This window comes from Siphateles boraxobius, unplaced genomic scaffold (genome assembly GCF_051911475.1).
Source record: "Siphateles boraxobius isolate OS27281-9 unplaced genomic scaffold, OSU_SipBor_1 25, whole genome shotgun sequence".
NCBI classification, from domain to species: Eukaryota; Metazoa; Chordata; class Actinopteri; order Cypriniformes; family Leuciscidae; genus Siphateles; species Siphateles boraxobius.
In genome coordinates, this window is record NW_027508866.1 from 21147872 (window position 1) to 21167166 (window position 19295).

The following is a 19295-nucleotide window of genomic DNA, read 5'->3' on the forward strand; positions in this document are numbered from 1 at the left end:
TATTTAAACTGAAATGCTTGGTTCAGTGAATAGTTGTACATTTTTTATTTTTGTGGCTCCATTTTATTTAAACTGAAATGCTTGGTTCAGTGAATAGTTGTACATTTATTTCAACTTTTTGTGTGAGATTTTATTTTATATTCTTTTTTACAGAACAGATAAACTTTCACCATTTTATTTAAATGAACATAATGCTTGGTCCAGTGAATAGTTGTACATTTTTTTTCTTATCACTTTCACAGCTCCCCTTGATAAAGCTCAGGGATGCAATGACCAAAACACCAACTTCAAACAATCACATCTCAAACTAACTGTCACATCACTTTGTAACTGTAACATCAAAGCTTATGTTAACAAGGCCAATACCTCCCTTTTCTTGATCAAACAATCAAACTAACTGTCACACATCCATCATTTTGACAGAAGCTGTAACCGCAAGGGGCGGAACTAGGTCAAAGGTAACCATCCATCATTTTGACAGAAGCTGTAACCGGAAGGGGCGGAACTAGGTCAAAGGTAACAGGAAGGGGCGGAACTAGGTCAAAGGTAACAGGAAGGGGAGGAACCGGAAGGGGCGGGACAAGGGGCGGGACAGGAAGGGGAGGAACCGGAAGGGGCGGGGGAAGATCAAAGGAAAGCCACGCCCACCTGTCAATCAATCATTTTGACAGTTGCTATATGGTATTAACTACTGTGGTATGAACAAATGATCTGCCACATTTATTCCTAAACCAAATGTCCCTTATAGGGAATTGGTATTGATATGCCTGGTAACCTTTATAGTGTGATTGTTTACTGCCAGCATTTATTTTGCTTGTTTGTTGATATGAATTGTTGATGTATGATGGTTTCAAGACTCGCAGCTTTATTCATTATAGGCTATTTAATTATTTTGGCCCATATAGAATTGTCCTTCAGGCTCTGTATATTTTTTAACTTTTCAGGACAAGTGTGTTGAGCTTGTCTGAACATGATTTAATCACATATAAGGTTTCTTCTTCCTTTTATCTCTTTGAAATTGAAGACATTTAGTTTTGACAGCAGGGTGTGCAAAACTTTCACTAGGTTACACTATACTCTTACTTAGAGAGTTTTATTGCACTTACGGCACGTTTTAAAGCTTTTGCCTTCTAGTTATTTACACAGACTTGGTCAGGGGTAAAATAGTTGTCTTCCTGTTAAGTCTGACATGGCCTATAAAAAATCGAATTAATCTTTCAATTTAATCCGTTAGCAAACCCCTTGTTTGTGTTGATGAGGTTTTCTTTTGTATGCAGTTCAATGAAAATTTTAGTTAAGGTTTCATACAGTTTAATGAATCATTAAATTCCTGCATTGCGAAAATTATGAAACACACTCTCCGTGGAAACATCACTCTCTGTGTTTGTCTTTCCATGCTAAATGTCTCTCTTTGGAATGTTTAAACGATGAAGGATATTAAGGGGTGTGACATTTTTACTGACAGGACTGTATGAATTAAGTAAGGTTCTTAAATGGTGTACTTGACATTCTCGCTATTATACATATTGCTATATAAAATGCTAAACATACACATACTATGCTAACATATTCATAATATAACATGCTAACACAAAAACATATTAAATATAATAACATCCATACTGCTAACACATACTGTAACAAAATGCACACATTGTAACATTAATGTTAACAAACACATACTGTAACAAAATGCTAACATACATATTGTGAACATACACATATTGTAACATGCTAACATGTGTCCTGATAACATACACATACTGTAACATGTTAACATCCATACTACTAACATTCACATACTGTAACACGTTAACATACACATTCTGTAACATGCTAATATCCATACTACTAACGTACACATACTGTAACAACATGCTAACATGCATCCTGCTAACACACACATACTGTAACAACATGTTAACATACATCCTGCTATCATACACATACTGTAACAATATGATAACATGTATCCTTCTAACATAGACATGCTGTAAAATGTTAACATCCATACAGCTTAACATACACACTGTAACCAAATGCTAACATGCATCCTGCTAACGTACACATACTATAACATCATGCTAACATGCATCCTGCTTACATTAACATACACATTACATAACATGCTAACATCCATACTACTAACATACACATACAGTAACATGCTAACATTCACATTCTGTAACAACATGCATTAACATGCATAATGCAACACAGGTTAACAATTAGCAAGCTTACATGCATGATGCAACACAACAAAAGTATATTGTAACAGACAGCTAATTGTTGTCACATACACCTAAATCTTATAAAAGTAACAAACAACTACCAATCATCTCAAGATAACCAAGTCTTTTTAGGAATCCTCTGAAACAATGTTAAAAAGCTATTGAGTGAAGTTGTGGTGGTACACAGATAAACAGCAATTTCTTACTTTTACAAAATGTATACACATATCTGAAGCAGAATCATGCAAGCATCTGCCTGTACTCAGTTTTGTGGTTGCATATAGTGTGGCCAAAAGAATACTTTACTTTACAGTTTCCCAGCATGACCAAGCAAGATCAGCACCAAACAGGCACTGACTAGCATAAACCAGCCTGAGCCAGAATGAAAATGTATGCAGGTGGTCTTGTCAGCAGTGTGGCACATCCATATTTAAACCTCTTTGTGCATGCAGTCCAGATGTATTGTTCTGGAAGTGTACTTGATGCCACGTCAAGTCAAAATGAATCGGTTAACAATATTATCACATGTGCAGTAATGTACAACCTTTTGTTGCAGGTTTATGTTTCCACATTCATGTCCCCTGTCAGATTGTGTTATCATGCTGTCACATGAATGGACTTGCCTGTGTGCCCTGTCATGTGTCAGTGGAAAATGCCTTCTCATTATTCCCCATTGCACATCACAGAGAAATGTGCAAACTTCTGTGTCAAGAGCTGTTAAGTCACTTTCACATGATTCACACCAGAGCTTCAAGGCACATTTGACCTCCACTTGAAAAGTACTGCAGATAGTGTCATAGTTAAGGGATTTTATGAAGTTGATAGCAAGAAAGTATGATGGTAAACATGGGAAATAGTGGCCCTGTTCCAAATGGCACACTTCATGTGCACTTGAGGTCTTGTGGACTTACAATTGCCGCCGTGTGCGCATGTCCGTCAAGTCCATGAAGACCGTATGGTGTCACATTTGTCATGTTCGGTTTTGCAGGCATCCCTGAGAGAGCGAGAGACCTTGCGTGTGTAAGTGTAAAAAAAAAACGAACAAAATCCCAGGGATACCACCCTGAAATGACTTCTTGCAGGTTGGGATGTCTGCGAGTGCCCCCTTCTTCCTGACAGTCAAAGTACCAATACTTCACGAAAGTGTGAACTCGGAGGAAGATCGCGAAGGGCTTAGGGATATATTTGGGACAGGGCCAGTGAAAGCAAACTGTAATCTGCATTTGTTTCTGTTTTGGGTCTGTTTGGCACGTGTTTTAGTTCAGTTTCCTGAGTTTCAGTTCATTTCTATCGTTGCTCATTGATTTGATTTTCATGTGAACCTGTTATTCATTTCGTTGTTTGGTTTGTGTGTATTTAAGCTCTGTGTTTCTTTCAGTTCTTTGTCCGTTCAGTTTCCGGTTATTCTGTTCACGTTTTTCCTTGTGTGTTTTGTTTGTTAGTGTTCAAGTTTAATAAATCTCTATATAATATAATAATTTTGCCTGTACATTCTACCCTTAAAATGTGTTATATAAAACATAATCATGTCTATTTTTAATGTCCATTTTGCAATGATGTAGTGACTTGAAAAATTGGACTTCATTTTATTGGATATGATTTTTTTTTTTTTTTTGGGATCTTGATGTTTTGAACGCAAACCAAAAGACATGATTATTCATATCAAGGGAATGATTAGTCTGGCGTCAGTTGAAAACCAACTCCATGTTATGTAACACTAGAGTTCAGATGAAGGACTATAATACAAGAAAGATTGATAAATATGTCTGTAAAAGCCATTGTAAAATGGCAGATATATTCACATTTGCAAACCTGTAACAATGTGCACATCATTTAAATTCAATATTAACTACCTATAGATACACTTTGCTTACAGCAGACACTCATTGCATTGGCCAAAAACTAGTTAGTAATGCATGAAAATGAAAATTATTGGCAGAAACAAAATGTTTTAGACCCAATGGGCTGAAACCCAAAAGTGCTTCTTTTTGCCTTTGTTTGGAATAACTATCTGTGGAAGCCTGTTTTCACCTCCGAGTAATGCAAAATATAATAGATAATTATGAAAAAATAAAAAAGATGGATCCCTTGTGCAAAAGAAGTACTGTTATGTTTTCAGTTTGTGTTTTGATCTGTTTTTCTGTTCGGTTTATGTTCGAGTTTCTTTGTTAATTTTGCTCATTTGTTCACTTGTCTGTTAATTGGGTCAGTTCTCCTTTATCTCTCTGTTTGTCACTATGGTTACTAATTGATTTGAGTATTCTGTCCAGGTGTGTCTTGTCTATTATCTCGTTTGCCCATGCGTTTAAGCCCTCTGTTTCAGTCAGTCCCTTGTCTAGCATTATTACAGTTCCTTGTGATAGGTGGTTGTATGTTTTTTTGTTTATCTATTGAATTAAAGTCTCCTATATCTCCTTCGTCATGCTCTTGATTATTTTTTTAAAACAAAAAATTGAACATAATGTTTTCAGACACTTAACTGAATGTTATTTGCAATTAAATGAAAATGTATAATAGTTTAAATTTATATTAAGTGCAATTAGTTGAGATTTTCAACCCACTTAAGTAAATCTTGTAAAATATGATTGTTGTTCTGCTAGTTGAAACCTTTACAACGATATATTATACAGGTCTATTATGTACTATGATTTTACAGATGAAAGTAAAGCACTTCCATTATATCAGGGCAATTAACGGATGGTCATATTCTCTATATACCATAAAGCCAAGCTTCTAAGCTTTGGAATGACACCTATTTTGCATTGGTTAAACAAGTAAATTAAATATTGTGATAACTTAGACATTTACACTGCAGGTCTTAATAACCATTTCCAATTTGTTGACTATATCAAGTTTTTTTGACAACCAGCTTACATCTTCTTTTAAAAGTGACTATTATCCGATATTTGCATTTACACTATACTCTTGGCGAAATAAGCGAAGGTACTGTAGACGCACTGACACTAAAAAGCTTAGGCTGAAAGGGAAGTAAAAACGACACGATTTGCAATGGACATAGATGAAATGTTAATCTATCAGCACCATCTTTAAAGATTAGCAAACCATTGTTCTCTTAAGGCGAAGAAAAAAGAGGAGCATCATACACTTTTTCAATGCCGTATGACTCGCATTAACGGGAATATCCAATCTGTCCACTTACAAGGCAGACTCAAATGAACGTTTCAGATTCATATCAGATTTATTTCCACGTATGAATGTGGCTTTAAATCGATCAGAGAATATCGAAATCCATGAGTTTTTTTGCTGCTTACACGTTTGTGGGTTATATCCGATCTGTGACACATAGGAGGAAAAATCGGAATTGGGTCACTTGAACCATGTAATGCAAATGCGGCCTTTATAACGCCCGCTTTGGCTAAGAGGTTAAGGTTATTTGAAACAATGATTGACTATGGGAATTTCTGTAAATTGACATTCCTACCATATAAGTTTTAATCATTTTTAATCAATTATTTAAAAAACATGTAGTTATGCATGTTGTTGGTTAATGTAATTCTGGCTTTAAACAAACTATTCTAAACATAGATCTTGCTTTTTTGACACTATAATGCTGTGCAGCAAACAGAATACAGCCACCCCAAAATACTTTTAAAATAGTTTTTTGGATGATATAAAAGCACACCCATGCCTTACACATGGGACAGACTGGTGAATGTGCGCGTATTCTTTTAAGGTGCTGTAAGCAATTTCTGAGAAACGCTGTAGAAAGTGGATTGGAACGAGCTAGAACGAGTAGAACATACTTGTAGCCAATCAGCAGTAGGGGGCGTGTCCACTCATGATGGGGGAGATGAGAGAGCCAATCAGCAGTAGGGGGCGTGCACACTCATGATGGGGGAGATGAGAGAGCCAATCAGCAGTAGGGGGCGTGCCCACTCATGATGGGAGATGAGAGAGCCAATCAGCAGTAGGGGGCGTGAACACTAATGATGGGGAGATGAGAGAGCCAATCACCAGCAGGGGGCGTGTCCACTCATGATGAGGGAGGAGAGAGAGAACAAGAGGGAGATTTGAATAAAGAGAGATGGCTGAGACATTACAAAAGATAAAAGGTCAGAGGATTAACAATGGAAAAAGGTTTAGAATCAGGCAAGAGCTTTTGGACATGCGTTAAAATTAGAAAAGCTTTCCAGCCCTGGAGAGACTGAAGCGGGAAGGCCTGAAAACAGCTAGTATGAGCTGTGCAGGTAAACCTCACTCCCCTGGCCTCAAGAGGTGCAAGAGCAACTGACGGTAGAGGCTGCGGTCTTGTTAGTACACCTACCTCCCATGCCGGAAACGCTAGTTCAAATCCCACTCGGGGCACTACGAGTAGAACCGGAGGGGTTATACATAAGTGAGTAACATTGGTTCTCTTACGAGAGTATCTCTCGTACTGCGTAATATCTTACGCTATGGGGTAAGTTTTAATTTTGATTTATGTAAAACGCTGTGCGGCAGCGTGCAGACATAGGCAAGACGGCTCGCGCGCCTATTGGCTGCCCTGCGGCAACAGCAGCAAGCCTATCGAGAGAGGCCCTGCGTGACGTGACATCCAGTGGGGGCGCTTCGCGCCCAATTCGTCACGTCCCGCCAGAATAGGCGTGGCCTTGGCCTGTAAATACACTCGACAGGCTGATACAAACTGATTTTCATCTCTTCAGCGAAGCACTACTGCATCGCTGGATCCGGAGTGAGAAGCCGCGCCGTCTGATAGTAAGCCTTCTGCGGGCCTTCGAGCCTGAAGCCGCTGGCCTTCACCTCGCCGCCTTCAGCCGCCGTACCTGCTACGCTTTCCGGCGTTAATATCCTTTTTCACTGCTAGAGTGTGTGTTCGCCGTCATGACTCACACACTCTCTCTCTTTCTCTTTATCTAAAAGAGCAGCGTCTTTTTGAAGACGCTTCGTTCCTGTGGAACTATTGCCATGGTGACTCTGAGGACTTGCCTGGCATTTTCTCTCCGAGTCTGCACTCCCGCCCGCTGTAGTGGCACGCCGCAAAGCGCCGTACTCAGCGGGTCCTCGAGCCTTCTCCAGCCTGTGAAAGCTCGCCGGTTCGCCCGCCAGCTTCACCAGCTTCAATCGAGTCGCTCACTGACGGACAGCGGCCGCCGCGCGCCGCCGCTTCCGCCATTAGTGACAACGAGATAGCTGCATCGGTAGAGAAGGCCAGCTATTGCCATGGTGAGTGAGACTCCCGCCCGCTGTAGTGCCGCGCCGCAAAGCGCCGTACTCAGCGGGTCCCCGATCCTTCTCCAGCCGTGAAAGCTCGCCGGTTCGCCCGCCAGCTTCACCAGCTTCAATCGAGTCGCTCACTGACGGACAACGGCCGCCGCTTCCGCCATTAATGACGACGAGATAGCTGCATCTGTAGAGGAGGCCAGCTGCTCTATCCCCGCGTCGGACAGTGAGGATTGGGCGAGCTCTGTGGACCTCCCCCTTCTGCCCGCGAGTCGTCAGGGAAACGGGCCAGCATCAAAACCACGGCTAGCTTTCTTTATGTTATAAGAAAGCTACCCCGCCTCCGCCCCCCTTGGGCATGCGTCACTGGCGAAATGAGGAAAGAGTGTATTTTTAGTCCCGCCGAGGCCTGACCAATCTCCATTTCTCAAACATTTCTCAGCTCCTCTTAGTTTGAGCGGCTGAAAATGTCAATATTGCAGCAATGAGCCTGTTGTATAACACGCACGCCTGCAAACAAACGCCAACACACACAAAACTGTGATGACGCTCTATTATGTGTTCGAGCTATTTTAAGCTTTTGTCGTTTCCCCCGGTGGCTCAGTGGCGTGTTCGATCCCAGCGCTCGCAGCAGATAGAATTTAGTCTCGCCGCGGCCAGACTTGCACTGAAACTTTTCGCTCGTTCAGTTCCAAGAAAATGTGACTGTTCCAGTGTATTTTGCAGTAAACAAGCCGGTACCATGGCCCGCTTGCCTGCACACAAATGCCGTTTCCACGGCAACCCAGAAAAATCATATAAGCAATGTATTTTCTGGTATTCCGGCCACAGCCGATGGTGTTATGAGTGTAATAAAAATGCCCACATCCCAGTGTTCATTTCTACACACAAACACAGCCCGCCACAGTGCAGGGCTCGCACATATGAAATCGACTCATGTCAATTGTGCATTAAATGTAGTGAATGTGCCCACAACCCAGTGCCCACAAACACTACACACTGCATGTGCCACGTTTTCTGTAAAACGAAACCAACACACATACAGTCAGCTAAGACCCACGGTGTTTAAGTCTCGCCACGGCCAGACTCCACCGAAACCTCTCGCTCGTTCAGTTCCAAACAATGTGACTGTTCCAGTGTATTTCGCAGTAAACAAGCAAGTACCACAGCCCGCTTGCCTGCACATTAACGCCATTTTTACAGCGACCCAGATAAATCCCAAAAAAGAGTGTATTTTCTGGTATTCCGACCACGGCCGATGGTGTTATGAGTGTTGTAAGAATGCCCACGTCTCAGTGCCCATTCCCACACACAGACACAGCCCGCCACAGTTCAGGGCTATCACAAATAAAATCGACTCATGCCGATTGTGCAAACGTAGTGAATGTGCCCACGACACAGTGCCCACAAACACTACACGATGCGTGTCCCACGGTTTCTGTAAAAACGAAACCAACACATATTCAGTCAGCGCAAGCCGACGGTGTTTTCAGTGCAGTAAATGTGCCCGCTGTCCCGCGCCCACATTCGCTCACAGACACGCTGAACCCTACGGGGTTTGTCCCGCTCGCTCTCTCTCTACAATCCGTCATAGAGAAATCGAGCGCGACCAGGCTGCCTGCCGTGATCGGCGCGCCCCCCGCCTCGCACACTTTAAACACAGTATTTATGTCTCAGCACACCGAAGCTCTGCAGCCGCCGCTATGCCGCGGCCAGAGCCCGGATCTCATTCTGCCTCTAGCCATTCACGCAAATGCGTGGGCAAAGCTTCCCGGGGTATCAGAATGGGTGTTGAACACTATAAAAAGAGGCTATTCACTACAGTTCGCTCGACGTCCCCGCCGTTACACGGCGCGTGTCGAAACCACGGTAGACAACGAAGTATCTCATCTACTTCGAACCGAAATAGCGAAACTACTGAGCAAAGGGGCCATAGAACCTTTATCTCAGGCTCAGAGCGAAGGGGGTGTATACAGCAGATATTTTCTGGTACCGAAAAAAGACGGGGGTCTCAGACCCATTCTAGATCTGCGACAGTTGAACAAAGCGCTTGTGAAACGCAAGTTCAAAATGCTGACAACCAGCAAAATCCTCGCGCAAGTGCGCCAGGGAGACTGGTTCATGTCAATAGATCTGAAAGACGCCTATTTCCAAATACAGATTGCGTCACGTCACAGGCGATTTTTGAGATTCGCCTTCGAGGACCAGGCATATCAATACACAGTCCTACCGTTCGGCCTGTCCCCAGCACCCCGCATATTCACGAAGTGCATGGACGCGGCTCTCGCACCCCTGAGACTTCAGGGCATGCGAATTTTGAAGTACTTGGACGATTGGTTGATTTTCTAGCTCGATCACGATCAGAGCTCATAGAACACAAGACCACATTACTCGAACATCTCGAGAATCTGGGTCTCACAGTCAATTGGGCGAAGAGTTCGCTTTCTCCCAGCCAGAAAATGTATTTTCTGGGAACAGTGATAGACTCGCTGCCTATGACAGCAAGTCTGTCGCCGGAGCCGGCACTAGACATTCAGCGCGCCGTGAAATCCTTCCGCCGCGGCTCTATAGTCCCGCTCAAACGGTTTCAGAAAATGCTGGGTCTCATGGCCTCAGCATCTTCGGTACTTCAGCTGGGCCTGCTTCGCATGCGCCCACTGCAGTTATGGCTGAAAGCGCGAGTTCCGCCCGGGGCATGGGCCGCTGGTCTGTTTCGCCTCAGGGTCGACAGGAAATGCGTCTCGGCTCTGAAACCTTGGAAAAAAGCCGACTGGTACCAGTCAGGCGTGAGTCTGGGGACTCCCTCGAGTGTGATGGTGGTGTCCACGGACGCCTCCACCTCGGGATGGTGAGCGCTGCTCGAGGGCAGACCGTTCTTTGGCCAGTGGTCAGTACGGGAGAAGCTCCTACACATAAACTGTCTAGAAATGCTGGCAGTAGACAACGCGCTAAGGCGCTTTTGTCCCCAGATAAAAGGCTGCCACATCTTAGTCCGGTCGGACAACATGTCAGTGGTGGCGTACATAAATCACCAGGGCGGCGTCAAGTCCCGAAGCCTTTACAGGCTGACGAAACGCCTCCTGGACTGGGCTCAGCACAACCTGCTTTCACTGAAAGCAGCGCATGTGCCTGGTCACCTGAATCTGGGACCAGACAGACTGTCCAGAAACAATGTCCCAGCAGGGGAATGGTCGCTGCACCCGCAGACGATCCAACTGCTGTGGGAGACATTCGGCAGAGCGCAGGTGGACCTGTTCGCGTCCCAGGAAAACGCTCACTGTCCGAACTTTTTCTCCAAGAGCAGGGATGCGCTGGCCCACGTATGGCCCCGACGCCCCCTCTATGCTTTTCCCCCCATCTCGCTCCTGCCTCAAGTGCTGGAACGAATCAGGGAAAATGGATGCCCAGTGCTGCTCGTGGCTCCGCTATGGACGAACCAGACTTGGTTCCCAGTCCTATTAACAGCTGACCAGCACTGCCCCGTGGCCGATACCGGTGAGGAGAGACCTCCTCTCTCAGGCAAAGGGCTCGATTTGGCATCCTCGCCCGGAATTATGGTCCCTACATGTGTGGGCCATCAACGGGTACCTGCTAACCTGCTGGAGGGAGTGTTAAACACGATCACGCAGGCTAGGGCCCCGTCTACTAGACGGCTCTACTCCTCGAAATGGTCAGTGTTCTCTACCTGGTGTCAAGCTCAGGGCTTTTCACCCGTAGACTGCGGGGTTACGGAAGTGCTCTCCGTCCTTCAGGAGCTGCTGGATAAGGGTCGAACCCAATCCACGCTCAAAGTATACGTGGCGGCCATAGCGGCGTTTGCAAAACTGACGTCTGGCCAGTCACTGGGGAAAAACGCCCTGAAAGGTGCCCCATTTGAGCCAATCCATTTGTCAGACATGAAGCACCTGTCTTTCAAAACGGTATTTCTTGTGGCTCTTGCTTCTATGAAGCGCGTGGGGGACTTACAAGCGCTTTCAGTAAGCACGTCCTGTATGGAGTTTGGGCCTAATGACTCAAAAGTCATACTCAAACCAAGGCACGGGTACGTGCCCAAATCCCTCAACACACCGTTCAGGGCCCAAGTTATTTCCCTGTGCGCCCTCCCGGTGAACAATGAGGAGGCGGATGCTAATCTCCTTTGCCCCGTCAGGGCGCTGAGAGCTTATGTGTCCCGCTCGTCTGTCTTCAGGCAGACCGAGCAGCTCTTTGTTTTGTTTGGCGGACGCTCCAAGGGACTGGCCGTATCAAAACAGAGCCTATCCAGATGGATAGTCGATGCCATAGCGCTGGCTTACACTTCTAAGGGCCTGCAGTGTCCTTTGGGTGTCAGAGCGCACTCCACGAGAGGCGTGGTCTAGTGGGATTTCCTTGCATGATATATGTATGGCGGCGGGCTGGGCCTCGCCGTCTACATTTATACGGTTCTATAACCTAGAGGTTCCCGCCTTACAGGCCAAGCTGCTGTCGGTCTAGAATTCAGTACTATCTGTCCCGCTGCGCCGGCGCAGAATGCTGAGTTTTGCTTGAGTATCGCTCACTGATCGATAGAACAGCTCCATGGGTGTTGAATAACCCGTACTTTTGCCCAGTTCAGGCTGAACGCGTTCACCCTGTCTGCGGGAAATACTGTTAACATAACTAGCTCCTGTGGGATGCTATTTCATGGGGAATGATGCTTGTAGCCTCTCTTCTCCGACTCTCTGTGAGTCTACGGTGATTATGCACTATATGAGCCCCGGGCTACTGCCCTTGGGACTTTAGTGTGGGATCCCAGTACGCACAGCGTCTTACATTGTGTTCCCCATAGCGTAAGATATTACGCAGTACGAGAGATACTCTCGTAAGAGAACGTACTCGGTTACTAACGTAACCTCGGTTCTCTCTAGAGAGGGAACGAGTACTGCGTATCTTGCCGTGCATACAACAGCGCTGGTTCGCTTCAGCGATGAAAACCAGTTTGTATCAGCCTGTCGAGTGTATTTACAGGCCAAGGCCACGCCTATTCTGGCGGGACGTGACGAAATGGGCGCGAAGCGCCCCCATTGGATGTCACGTCACGCAGGGCCTCTCTCGATAGGCTTGCTGCTGTTGCCGCAGGGCAGCCAATAGGCGCGCGAGCCGTCTTGCCTATGTCTGCACACTGCCGCACAGCGTTTTACATTAATCAAAATTTAAAGGATAATTTTTGGCTTCAATATCTCGTGGAAAAGAGTTTTCCCCATAGCGTAAGATATTACGCAGTACTCGTTCCCTCTCTAGAGAGAACCGAGGTTACGTTAGTAACCGAGTACGTTTTGCTATGTTTTACAGAAACAAGATGCTGTTGTTGTAACGTTAGCTGTGCTGCTGCTGGTGACTAACAATAAACTCTTGCTTGGATATATTCTTGTGTACTGTATGTTCATTTTTTGTTCTCCCTTGTCGTTTGTTCATCATCTTGGCTTTATTTTTCACAAAGCATTATTTTGCTTCGCTTCTGCTGTGATAAAGAAACATCCACTCTTGCATTGCATGTTTGTGCATTTTGGGGGCGGAGCAATGAAGGGAGGGGTGTTTTTGTTTGGGTTGATTTCAAATACCAACAGTGTTTCTCTTTTAAAACTGCATGAAAATATGCAATAGATTTTAAAGCATGTGTTTTGTTACAAACTGAATTCTATCATAAATTTTGCAATCATGTTTAAATTTTTGACTGTGCACAGTCTTCAGTGAGATTGATGTGGTTGTGTTTAATCGAAGTGTCTGATATGTTAAAGATGCGGATTCTTATTTTTGGCCCCTTTCTCTTTCTTATAATAAAATGGTGTTCTAAGTTCAAATTGCTTGAACTTTGAATAGTACGTTGCAAGGAGTATTTCTGTGTGGTCGGCTTGTGTATATCAGTGTTTTTCTGAGTGTGTGTTTGCACACATGCTGTAATTAAAGCTACATGTGATGAATGTGTTGTGATGTGGTAACATATTCTTCATACGGTGATCTAATTTAGCTGTCCCCATGGGAGGTTTATGAGGCAGACTGCACCACACTAATGGATGTTTGCCTTCATTGAATTACAGTGACGTGTGCACATGAACAATGTGCGTAAATGGTGTGTTTTATATAGGCTTACCTGCTTGACTTTGTGCTCATGTGAAGAATTTTTTTTTTTCAATTGACCCTTTTTAATCACTGAGTCCCAGTAGTACTGATCTTTATTGGTTAAAGGCCATAAACAATTCAGTCAATAGGGGGTCATTGACAAAATGTAATAATGTCTACATAAAATTTTAGTAATCTAATTGATTTTTTTTTTTTAAGATTAACACAATTAATTTCGACACAAGTGTACACATCTTAATCATTAATTTCCCAAAAGTTATATATTTATAGTTATATTTATGTATAAATTATTTATAGATATACTATAATTCAGATGTTTGGGGTTTCATGATCACCAAGGCTGCATTTATTTGATCAAAAATACTGTAAAAAATGTAATTGTCACGGTGAGCTGTTGATTTTATTTTGGAAGAATGACTGGCAGAGGTCTACTGAGTGGTGACTCAGGTGACGGAGGGTTGGCAAGTTTATTGACTACAGAAACAGGTTTTAGGTTGAGAGGATGCATTACTAATAAGAGTAGAGTTGTCACGAGTGTGCAGTATTTAAAGCAAATTTGTATAACTGAATATACAGTCTGGTCCTTGTAAGCAGTAAGATGCACAGTCAAACCGGTTTTCCTGGACAGCAGTTTTCAGATTGCTAAGTGCAGGGGTAAACCAGGGAGAAGTGTGTGTGTAGAAGGTACAAATCTACTTTTGAGAGGGGCGTGTAAGTCAAGAGCAGTGGAAATAGAGGTATTATATTTGACAAGGATATCAAGGGAGCTAGTGTGTTCAGTGATGTCAGAGAGATGTGTGTGTACAGATTCAGAAAACAGTAATGGATTAACAGAATTGAGGTTACGGTAGGTTTTAATGGATTTCACCCTAAGGCGGGAAAGAGGCATTTCATAGTTTAGTTCGATGAAGAGGTGATCAAACAGTCCAATCTGAGAACCATGCATGGAAATATTACAATATTACTTGCAAATCAAGTCAGGACTGGACTTCTTGAGAGTCCATAAGGGTCCTTTTTATGACATCATTTTCTGTTTTGTGTTTTTTCTGCATGTTAAGCAGTTGAGCAAATAATAATGAAAATGTATGCCAAACTACTTAAAATGTTTTCCTTTCAAAGATGTCTTTTTTATGATGATTTTTTTCTTCCTCATTATGTTATCAGGGTAGTTGTATCACCCTGACATTCCCCCCCCCCCCCAGAAAAAAAACTAAAATAATTTTAATTCAGAAATAAGGAACGTCATAGAAAAGGTATATTCAAACCATTGTTCAGGATGTATGAATTGCATTGTTAATTAATTGATTGTTGAATCCGGACACAAAAAAGAAGACCATCCTGTCTTTGACCCAGGGGTTAACAGACTGATTTCTAGCTTCTCCTGCAGCCTAATATCAGAATATCTGCTCTGACGCATTATTGATGTTCTTTTCTTGCTGCCTTTTTCACAATTAAATGAAAACCAACAGTCCTGTTTCATTTCCAACCCAGATCGATTGATTGCATTCAGCCACTAGACGAATCAGATTACAAATGCCTAATTAGATTTTTGTGAGCAGGTACGAACTACTCGAGGACAGCTCAGCTGATTGGTCGAGACAGATGCCTCTCAAAATTAAAACACAAAATGCCTAGAAGCTGAAAGAAAGTCACATTTTCTTAATCAAGGCAGTCAAGAGGAGATGAGACCTGTGTGTGTCTCCTCATCCCAACAGGACCCTATCATTAGAGAAGAGTACAGGAACTAACGTTCCTCACTCACTAACTAACTCCCCTCAGTATTCAGGACATAATGTTTCCGTTCTGTTCTTTTCTTAATAGTCTTGGAGCTACATTAAATTCGGAGTTTGATGGAACACTAAAGAGAGCCCAGTGGATGGAAGATAGATGAAGCTCATTACAGTTGCCATTGCCATTATACAAGATTACTTTGCTTTTGTTACTTCACACCTGAATTACACACTATTACAGCTAGTCTTATTTAAACGTAACAAATGTCAGAGTTATCTTATACAGAATTTCACACATGACATTAAGTAAAGTCCACTGAACTAAGTTAAGTCAAATTAACAAAGTGAATAGGTACATTACAAAAACTTAAACAGAAATTCTTTTACATGTCCAATATAACTAAACATTAAAGAGACCATATGATGATATTTTAAAAGTCCTTATTATGTTTATCGGTTGTAATAGGATTGTATTGGGAAAATTAAAATGTGTCATAATTTACTCAGACTCATGTCGTTCCAAACCCATAAGACTTTCGTTCATCTTTGAATAACAAATGAAGATATTTTGAATGAAATCCATTGACAGTCCAAACAACTACCACTTTAATACATCAAAAAGTTCATAAATAGATCAGAAAACTAATCCATATGAATTGAGCAGTTTGGTCCAAATTTTCTGAAAAAAACATGATCACTTTATGTGATGAACAGATTGAATTGTTAAAGTTCAAACGTGCTGCGTAACACCAGAATGAACCTCATTGGTTCTTGTTGAAGCTCAAACGTGCTGCGTAACATGAGAATGAACCTCATTGGTTCTTGTTGAAGCTCAAACGGGATGCGTAACACGAGAATTAACCTCATTGGTTCTTGCTGAAGCTCAAACGTGATGCGTAACACGAGAATGAACCTCATTGGTTCTTGTTGAAGCTCAAACGGGATGCGTAACACGAGAATGAACCTCATTGGTTCTTGTTGAAGCTCAAACGGGATGCATAACACGAGAATTAACCTCATTGGTTCTTGCAAGTCAAGCAAGATTGAGCATCTGTTTACCACAACTGGCGTGTGCGTTGATGATTGTTTATATGTGAATAAAAGCCCAAATTAAATATTTTCATATAAAGAGATTATGTATCTTCAGAAACTTTGGACTAAACAGCTCAATTCATATGGATTAATTTTAAGATATCTATAAACTTTTTGAAGCTTCAAAGTGGTAGTTGCATAGGTTGTCAATGGAGGGACCGAAACCTCTCAGATTTGATTTAAAATATCTTTGTGTTTCGAAATTAGGGTGAATGATGACATTTTTTAAATTTTTGGATGAACTAACCCTTTAACATCCTTTAATGTAAAAAAAAAACACATGTATAGTGTTTTTCATATACTGTGTACATTATTGCATCATCTCTATTCCCAGTCTTGCTGAAACGTGCTGATTTCTACAAAGGCCTGGCCTTTCATTATAGTCAGTAAGCCAATCCTTTCTACCCATTTCCATACCTCTCTTAACATGTGAAGACATACATGTTACTCTGCATGCTTCAGTAAAACAAACTGTTCAATTCTCAAAGGACAGTGACATTTGACCAAGGCTTTTGGGGTCAGTTGACCTTGCCCATTGAGCAGTCTATCTCCTCCAGCTGCTGTTCCTTCTCTTTCATGTCTAAAGGAGTATTGGCTTGACCTGGGGTCCAGTCAGGGCTAATTTCAAACAAGGACTGGCCAACATTGATGCTTATTATTCTGGCACCCAAAAAAAAACAAAAAACTGTCTACTTAGAAAGGGTCCATCCAGGAAATTTTGATGTGATTTTTAGGGGCTGATCTGAAATGAATATCATAACAATAGACCTTTATGCAACATAGTGTTACTCATTCAAATACCTCTGTAGCAGTCTTCATCAAAACTGTACAAATGAAAGGTTTTCAAGGAGACCCAAATATAAATGTTTAAAAACCCATTTATACCGTCTGAAAGAAAAAAAAATTTAATCGTTTCTGAAATTAATTTAAAATGTATTTTATACTTGCCTTTTAACTGTGGAAATGTATCATCAAGGTCTGTGAAAAGGGTCCATGGGAAGGTGTTGTCAATCATTTTATAACAGGCTAGTTAAAGTAGATCTGCAGCTCATCGGGGCCCCCTGCTGGTCTGGGGCTCTGGGCAAATGTCTGTCTGGTGTCTGGTTCATGTGAACGCCTGTACAGTCTGCAGTGGTTTTGAAAGCAATCCAGACTAAGTTGCAGAAGTGAACTGCTATTAAAGACGTATATAATTTGCTTATTAAAGTATAGTGATGGGTGTTTTAATTGAATTGTCATTTTAATTCTAAATGGTGTGTGAGGGCATCAGCGTCTTTGTGCTATGATAAGTCCCTTCTTCTTGGTGGTAGTGTAATATTTAGGGATCTAGGCTGCTTAAACAGACAGATTTTGCTCTTGCATTTCGTTCTATACCTTTGAACAATACATTTAACCTGAAGGATTTTCCTATTATACTGTAGAATGTGCAAAATCATGACTTTAAGATCACTTTAAAATATCATCACTTTATCGTTGTTTATTGCCATTCTATTTTGACTCTTGTCCTTCTTATCAGTCTTCTTGGTCCAAGGGTATCTCTCCATCATTTCCTGTTCTTTTGACCTTCATTATCGTTCCTAGGGTGATTGTGGTCTCTCTTTTCCTCCCATTTGTTCTGCCCATTCACATTCATCCCTGTTCGGTGATGATTTTGGCATTCAAACCATAGGTGCAGGGAAACATTTCTCACGCTGAAATGTCCATAAAATTCATCCGACACATTTGATTGAAGCTGATGGAGTTCAGTCGCACACACAGAGGCCGTATGGAGGGTTACCTTTGATCATAGACAAGTTTTGTACAGGCATTTGTCGTTAACCTAATTCTGATTACCTTTCTCTCTTTGTTTTTTGTTTTTTTAGGGTGTTGATGGAGAGCCTTTCGAATGACAGCCGGAACAGTGGTAATCACAGGTGGAATTCTAGCTACAGTAATCTTACTGTGCATTATCGCTGTACTGTGTTACTGTAGGCTGCAGGTGAGACTCTCTCTTGCTGCCATTTTGCTTCTGTGTCTGTTTTTCTCAGTCTGTCTTGTAGGTATAATGCTGTGTTTTGTTACCTTCCTTTCCTTTAGGAAGTAGTGACATGTTCTTTTTCTTTAGTTCTTGTTTGATCTCATTCTGTTTTCTGTAAAGAATGTGTCTGCTTGTCATAAAAACGTCACATCAGAATTGAAAAGTCAGGGAGCATTATGTTTTTCATATATATTGTTTTAGTCATTTGAATTGACACTGAAACAGTTTGCAGTAAAATTGACCAAGTTATATATTCAGAAATAATCTCATAGTGGGCAACAGTGACAAATATATGTATAAACATAATTCATATGGAACTTTGGGCAAGTTTTTTCACTCTTTGCAATCTAATTCAGTTGCAAAGAAGTAACGACAGTTTAAAAGTTTGGTGTCCGTAAGATTTTTTTTTTAAATAAACAAACAAAAAAAAAAAATTCAGCAAGGACACATTAAGTTGATCAAAAGTGACAGTAAATATATTTCTAATTGTAATGACGCTGCAGACAAAAGGGGATCCATTTGCAGCTTTTATTAGAGTAGTAAAACAGGCAGGAATCAACAACAGCAAACAGAGACAAGGCAGAGACAAACCAGATAACAGGTAATGGTCTGGGTAGGCAGTGAGAAGCAAGTTCCAGTAAGCAATCCAAGTCGGGGCGGGCAGAGAACAAGCAGAAACGGGATACACAGTCAAAGGTCAAAGTAATAATAACTCCACAGGAAGTTCGGTAATGACAGCCAGGAAAGTCAAGACTTTGCACCGGTGTGGTGCGTGGAAGTGGTTTATATGTGTGTGTGTGTGTGTGTGTGTGTGTGTGTGTGTGTGTGTGTGTGTGTGTGTGTGTGTGTGTGTGTGTGTGTGTGTGTGTGTGTGTGTGTGTGTGTGTGTGTGTGTGTGTGTGTGTGTGTGAGAATGAGATGCAGGTGTGTGTGTGTAATCTGTTC

The 19295-nt window shown here is 42.2% G+C and overlaps 1 protein-coding gene across 3 annotated transcripts in view; it reads left to right on the forward strand.

Annotated features, from left to right (window-relative positions):
- LOC143750225 (protein FAM163B-like) overlaps positions 1-19295 on the forward strand; it is a 53949-nt gene that overhangs the window by 31244 nt on the left and 3410 nt on the right. For all 3 annotated transcript variants that reach the window (XM_077243141.1, XM_077243140.1, XM_077243142.1), the window contains one exon: positions 18196-18311. In XM_077243141.1, coding sequence (XP_077099256.1) covers positions 18219-18311 — 93 coding nt within the window. In that variant the 5' untranslated portion in view covers positions 18196-18218. The remainder of the gene's footprint in view (positions 1-18195; positions 18312-19295) is intronic.